This window comes from Protopterus annectens, chromosome 10.part0 (assembly GCF_019279795.1).
Source record: "Protopterus annectens isolate FY-2018-M chromosome 10.part0, PAN1.0, whole genome shotgun sequence".
Taxonomy (NCBI): domain Eukaryota; kingdom Metazoa; phylum Chordata; order Ceratodontiformes; family Protopteridae; genus Protopterus; species Protopterus annectens.
This window is the reverse complement of record NC_056744.1, coordinates 1,686,865,814-1,686,873,396: the sequence shown is the minus strand read 5'-3', so window position 1 is coordinate 1,686,873,396 and position 7,583 is coordinate 1,686,865,814. Positions and strand designations below refer to the sequence as shown.

The window sequence follows — 7,583 nt, the reverse complement described above, 5'->3', positions numbered from 1 at the left end:
ATGTTCTTCCATACGTCAAGGTTTTCCTCATATGTAGGAAAAAAAAAAACATTGTCCCTTTTTTCTTTCACAAAATCAGGAGGAGAAGGATAAACTGTATGAATTTTCTCAGAGTTTTTCTTTTTAAGTAGTTGCATGAAGTTATGCTCTCTGAAACTGGTGTGCAAACATGGGAACTAACCATGTGGGGACTTTATCTTGTTAAAAAAAAAAACAAAAAAAAAACAATTTTTCAGAAAGCCACATTAACCCGTTACTTGCAGGTATGTATCCCTGATTTCATTCCCCTCTTTTTCCCATCAGTAGTGGAAAAGCATTGTACATGTATATAGTTTGATTTGTAAGGTGACACTTTTCTACACTAGTTTTAATATATTCTTTAATCTCTTGAGTTTTATATTCAAGGTGATAATAATTGAAACTATGTACCAGTAAAAGCTGTAAAGCAGGCTAGATTACAAAATGTGTATAAGCAGAGTTAGAAGCATATGTTTCACTCTGTCACCTAAACTCTGTTCTGATTCCTGATCAGAAGACTATTTCTCTGGGCACTACAGAACATAGTTTCATAGTTTAGTACTAGGCTATCTGCCCTGAGGCATTTATATGCCTAGCCATAGTGATGTGGCTTTCGCCACCCCATGTAATGGTACAAAAGTGTACAGAATAGATTTAGAATACTCTGTCTCTGTCTAGTAGTGACACAGTGAAGACCCCCTTACATAATAGAATTAGTTTACTGTGCCTCTGTCTAGTAGTGACACAGAGATGACCCCCGGGGTAAACCTACGATCTCGCATCCACTCATCAAGATTTCTCTTGAAGAGAGTCAGTGAGGGGCTCTGCCTAACATGAACTGGGATTCTGTTCCAGAGTATAGGAAGCCTCTGAGTTATGAATCTGTCCCTCCAGCATGTCCTATTCATATTTGTGCTGAGGTTTAAATCCTTAGCTCTGGTGGTTCTGATGGATTTGGATTTTTTGAGGTGGAGCATGTCCATCAATTCCTGATTGGACATGGCCTTGTACGTCAGGCACAGATCACCTCTGAGTAGGCGGTATGCTACTGAATAGAGCTGGAGTTTCTTTAGTCTGGCAGCATATGACATATGTTGGAGACCCTTGATCCTCTTGGTGAGGTACTTTTGGGGTCTCTCCAGCTATTGCAAGTGCCGGGTGAGGTACATACCAAATGGGGCATTGTACTCAATCATGGGCCTGATAAGGGAGGAGTACAGGGGTACAATGAACTCCTTTGATCTGGATGTTAATCCCTTCATAAGGTGGGCAAGGTGGAAAGTCTTTCTAACCACTTTGGCAACGTGGGTGTCAAATGAGAGGTCACTATCGACTTGGGTCCCCAGGTCTCTGATTACTTTTTCCGTACTCATTGGGTTACTGTCTATGTGATAATTTGTGGGTACTTTGTTTTTCCCAAAGGGGATGACTATACATGTTTTGGCATTTAGTTTAAGGCCATGACTCCGGCACCAGTTGTCCGTTTCAGTGAGGATTTCTGTAGGATGTATGTGTCAACTGGTGTATTGACTATGGCGCCTAGTTTTCAGTCATCTGCGAACTTTGTCAGCCACAACCCTCCCATGTTTGCTTTCACATCTGAGAAATAAATGCCGAACAAGAGGGGGTCCCAGGACAGAGCCCTGTGGGACACCACTTGTGACTGGCTTTGAGTCTGACATGGCTCCAGCAATTTTGACTTTATGGGTTCTATCCTTTAGCCAGTTTGCAACCCATCTTGTGACATGGATTTACATTTAAGCTGTTGAGCTTATCTATGATGCCTGAGTGGGGTATTGTGTCGAAAGCTTTAGCCAAGTCGAGGTAGGCTGTATGGACTGCTTTCCCTCGTCAATGGCTCTAGTGACTGTTTCAAAAAATGTCAATCAGATTCAAAAGGCAGACTCTGCCTTTTACAAAGCCGAACTGGGTGGGATCAAGTGTCTGTAGGTCCCCAATGTCTCTGTTTGAGTTCCATAATGATTCTTTCCATAGCTTTGCAGACCAGGCTGGTTAAGCTTATGGGGCGGTAGTTACCAGGGTCTGTAGAGGTGCCTCCTTTGTGGAGTGGGACCACTGTTGCTGTACGCCAGTGTTCAGGTACATATCCTGTAGTAAGGCTAAGGTTAAATAGCATTTTTATGTGCGGGTTTAGCTCCTCTTGGAGTTCACGTAGCACGCAACCCGGGATACCGTCAGGTCCCATTGATGCTGTGTTTTTAGCTTTGCAGAGCGCGGTTCTCACCTGGACATCTGAGATGACAGGGAGGTTACATTCAGCTGGGATAAGTATTTCCTCTTTTGGGGATGAGGGGGGGAGAAATTTGCACTGAACCTGTCTGCCAGAATGTTGGCAATATCTGTGGGATCAGTGTATTTTTTGTCATTGTGAACTAACTCTGAGCATATCTGAGGGTTTTTGCCCAGGTTTCTAACATAGCAGAAGAAGGCCTTGTGGTTATCTTTAGTGTCCATTGCGATTTTTCTCTTAAAGTTGGCCTTGGATGTTTTTATGAGAGAACGTAGCTTTCTACTAGTGCTGATCAGAGATGCCTTCTCTTTGTGGGATTTTGCTCTGACTTCCTTCTTTTGTTATACAATTTGTTTATGGCTGGGGTCCACCAGACAGGACGCCTGCCCTTGGTGGAGAGGGTCTTGGTTTTATTTGGGATTGCATGATCCATGCATTCTTGGAGATGTCCGTAGAAAGCATTTGTGAAGGATTCTGCATTGTGGGATGTGGTTTCCACTGGCCCAGTGGGCTTAAAGGATACCATCTCAGTCTTAAGAAGTGTAAAGTCAGCTTTTGAGAAGTTTTTCACTGTAGTCTTTTGTGCTGGGGATGGAGGTGGGATATGTATATCCAGGGTGATTAGTTTGTGGTCAGATCTCACTAGTGAGGGGTATACTTCCAGTGTGGAGCACTTTGTCCCCATGTTTGTGATGATCAGGTCTAGTATATTATCTCCCCTTGTGGGAGAGGTGACTAGTTGTTCCATTGCATTTGAATTTATGAATTCCAGGAACCTTTGGGCTAGGGTGTTAGGGCTAGAATAATGCACCCAGTCTATGTTAGGGTAGTTGAAGTCTCCCAATATGATGGTGTTTGGTGAGACATTCTTATCCTCCAATGTCTTCAGGAAGGCTGAATGGGGTTCCTGAGATTGGGAGGGTGGTCTGTAACATGCTACCAGTTGTATAGCAGTTTTGCCTACAGTTAGTTGCACCTGGATGGTCTCTGATGCTTCATGTGTTGCCACTAACCTGGAGGTGTGGGTGTCCTTGATGAATATGGACACTCCCTCTCCCTTTTTGGTTTGGCCCGAGTTTTGGGGCTGAAAAGCATGATACGAGGTATAGCCTGGTAGCAATGGGGTGCTCTCAGGAGCCTTGAACCAGGTTTCAGTTACTGCACAGACGTCAATGTTCTCCATACTGAGGAGTGCAGCAAGTGCCTCCATCTTGAGATTTAGACTTCTGGCGTTGAGCAGCATTACCCTTAATTTTTTTCCATTTTTGTTTTCTAAGGAGGTGGGTTTGTCTTTTGAGCCTTGCCTAAAAAAGGCACTATGGGGTTGGCAAGAGCCTTAGCCAATATCCGGAAGCCCAGTGGTGACAGATGCAAGCCTTCCCTTCTGAAGCAGCGTGGCTTGTCCAGCATGTCATCCCAAGCAAACAGACATTGGATCCCCCTAGAATGACACCAGTAATTGAGCCAATTATTAAAGCTGATCATCTTGTCTTTGTATTGTGACATCATTCTTGGTGAGGGCAAGATGCTGGTCAGGGTCATACCAGCCTGGGCTACATAATCAGAGAGCTCCTCTATGTCTCTCTTCATGTAGTCCAGGGAGGTATGTCTCCGGTCATTCACGCCGGCATGGACAATGACGGAGTCATATTTGTACTTGCTTTGGAGTGACCTGAGTGCGTGTGTTATGTGGCGGATCCTAGCCCCTGATAGGCAGCTCACCGTTACCCTCTCCTTGTTCAGCCTGGTAAGCAGAACGTCAGTGTGCCTGACTGTAGAGTCACCTATTACTAGTGTATCAGGCATAGTGTTTGGCCTTAAGGGCTGTGTTTGTTTGACACACTGATTTATTGAAGTATGTGTCGCATGTGTTGTGTTTTGAGGTGGTGGATTTTTGGGTGTCTGCTTTGGGAGCCTCTTGTTTTGGTAAGCCTTTTGTTAGAGCCTCTGAGTATGTCTTTGTGTTTGGTTTGCAGTTGTGGTAGGTCTATGTGGGACTAGGTTTGCTGTGTGTGTGGTTACCTTCTCCTCCTGTCTGGTCTTGCCAGTCCTGAGTTGAGAGAGTTCAGCCTCCAGTTTGGCTATATAGTTGCATCTCTCACATGTATTTGTGTTTGTTGGGAGGAGGAGAGGGTTGTCTGTGTACATGAGCCAATTGTAGCATTGTCTCAAGATTCTTGCAGGGCTCTTCTTCCACCCTAGAAATTAGAGGCTGTAACTTTCTTCAAAAATGTGACAGCCTTAATAAAGTAGACTGCTAGACAAACTCTTGAGCTTCTAGGTCATATGTGGCTCCTCTAGCCAGATTTCACATGAAGGAATTACAATGGCTTCTAAGGAATTTTTGAGGTCAGTAGATGTAACTCTTAGAAACTCTGGTGGTGTTTTTTGAATAGGGAATTAGTTTGGTGGGTGAACCAGATGAAAAAAAAAGTTGCACTTTAAATGAACAGGTCACAACCAGACCCAAGCCATGGATAAATTAGACAAGGCCTGGGGTATTCTCTCCTAAAATAGTGACCACCCACAAATATCCACTGTGATGTTAAGGGTGTTATGCAGTGTTACTTTCTCTGGATATGCCTCTTAGGTGTGTCAGTCTGAGGTATGTTACTCATTTCCACCCTCAAAACTCCTTTTGCATCAATGACATGGCAGCTTCATGTGTTGCTGAATGTAATGTAGCAGTATTATTAGTAAGTGATGCTCTGTAATCTGCATACATTAAAGACATTGTTGCACTTCATTGTGACCAGTTCTTACATTGTTGCACTAATGTGCTATGCTCTTCTGTTCTTATTTGATCATGTGTCACACATTATGCCAGTTTATCTATTTTTTTTTTTATTTTCTGAATTTTGGGAACCAGTGCGAATCAGAAAGGACCACTTTCTGACTCCCAGAAGAGTGCAGAATGTTGCATTTAAATGTCATAGTATAAATAGGTTTGCATGAAAAGCTTTAAACAATGTTATGGGAGTCATCGTTACCCTACAGCTACAGTATGACTTTAATAAAAGTGGAGAGTTATGCCTGTAGGTATGATTGGATGGTATATTATGTTTTCAAAACTACTGATTTTTGCAAATTATTTTGTTCTGTCCTGTTTTTGTACCTTTTAAAATTCTCCATAGAAGACTAACTTATCTTAAATTGTCTGAATTGTTTTTGCTCTTTCATGATGTTAATAGCAGCAGAAAATGTTAACTTTAAAAATGGAAAAAAACTGTGTGTGCGCGCGTTTTGTAAAATGAAATGCATGTATTTCATCATTGTGACACAGTACTAATAATCTGTTTGTAGGCAATGGGAGCGGAGAATGGATAATTTCCCGGAGTCAGCTGCCATTACTTGGAGTGTCTCTGTTACGTTATCCTACAGCAAACCTGCAGCACTCGGTTCAAACTCTGAAGGGCTCCGACAGGCATCCTGTTATACCTGTAGCACAGCTTCATCCGGGATATACCTGCAACATGAACTCTGAATGTGACCAAAGTTCTATAGTACAGCAGAGCCCAGTAGTATGCCGGTCAGCTCACAAAGAAAAGAAACCATATAAATGTCCTGAATGCAATAAATACTTCAAATACAAGAGCCATCTAGTAATACATGAAAGGATTCACACTGGGGTGAAACCATATAAATGTGCTGAATGCAGTAAGGGATTCACAACAGCTGGTAGCCTTAACAAACATCTGTCAATTCACAGTGAGGCGAAACCATATAAATGTCCTGAATGCAATAAGTGTTTCAGACGAAGGTGGAATCTAGTAGTACATGAAAGGGCTCACAAGAGAGAGAGACCATATAAATGTTGTGAATGCGATAAGTGTTTCATACAAATGAGTGCTCTAGTACAACATGAAAGGGCTCATAAGAGTCGTGAGGGTGAGAAACCATATAAATGTGCTGAATGCAGTAAGGGATTCATAACAGCTAGCAACCTTAGAAATCATTTGACAATTCACAGTGGGGAGAAACTATATAAATGTCCTGAATGCAGTAAGTGTTTCAGACTAAGGGGTGATCTAGTAATACATGAAAGGATACACATGGACAAAGGGGAGAAACCATATAAATGTGCTGAATGCAGTAAGGGATTCACAACAGGAGGTAACCTTAGAACTCATCTGTCAGTTCACAGTAGGGAGAAACCATATAAATGTCCTGAATGCAGTAAGTGTTTCAGACTAAAGAAGAATCTAGTAGTACATGAAAGGATTCACTTGGGCAAGGGGGAGAAACCATATAAATGTGTTGAATGCAGTAAGGGGTTCACAACAGCTGGTAGCCTTAGAACTCATCTGTTAGTTCACAGTGGGGAGAAACCATATAAATGTCCTGACTGCAATAAGTGTTTCAGACAAAGGTGGGATCTAGTAAAACATAAAAGGATTCACATGCTGGAGAAACCATATAAATGTCCTGAATGCAATAAGGGGTTCACAACAGCTGGAAACCTTAGAAATCATCTGTCAGTTCACAGTGGCGAGAAACCATATAAATGTCCTGAATGCAGTAAGTGTTTCAGACTAAGGGGGGATCTAGTAAAACATGAAAGGACTCACATGCTGGAGAAACCATATAAATGCCCTGAGTGCAATAAGGGTTTCACAAGAACTGGAGCCCTTAGAATTCATCTGTCAGTTCACAGTGGGGTGAGACCGTATAAATGCTGTGAATGCAAAAAGAGTTTTGTACAAAAGGGTGCTCTAGTACAACATGAAAGGACTCACATGGGGGAGAAACCATATAAATGTGCTGAATGCAGTAAGGGATTCACAACAGCTGGTACCCTTAGAAATCATCTGTCAGTTCACAGTGAGGAGAAACCATATAAATGTCCTGAATGCAGTAAGTGTTTCAGACAAAGGGGGGATCTAGTAAAACATGAAAGGACTCACATGGGGGGTGAGACCATATAAATGTCCTGAATGTAATAAGTGTTTCAGACAAAGGTGGGATCTAGTAATATATGAAAGGACTCGCATGAGGGAGAGACCATATAAATGTCCTGAATATAGCAAGGGTTTTCACAAAAACTAGTGCCCTTAGAATTCATCTGTCATTTCACAGTGGGGGGAGACCATATAAATGTCCTGAATGCAGTAAGGGATTCACAACAGCTGGAAACCTTAGAAATCATCTGTCAGTTCACAGTGGGGAGAAACCATATAAATGTATTGAATGCTGTAAGTGTTTCAGACAAAGTAGTACTCTAGTAAAACATGAAAGGACTCACACGGATGAAAATTCAGTAAGCAAAAGAGAGTAGTAATGCTGAAAATTAATTCATCCTCAAGAATTGGTAAGT

At 42.2% G+C, this 7,583-nt stretch overlaps 1 protein-coding gene across 1 annotated transcript; it reads left to right on the top strand.

Moving 5' to 3' along the window:
• Positions 1-5,742: 5,742 nt before the first annotated feature.
• On the top strand, positions 5,743-7,194 carry LOC122814423 (zinc finger protein 271-like). The gene has a single exon (XM_044087005.1). It carries the CDS (start codon positions 5,743-5,745, stop codon positions 7,192-7,194), a length of 1,452 nt encoding a protein of 483 aa, XP_043942940.1.
• Positions 7,195-7,583: the final 389 nt, after the last annotated feature.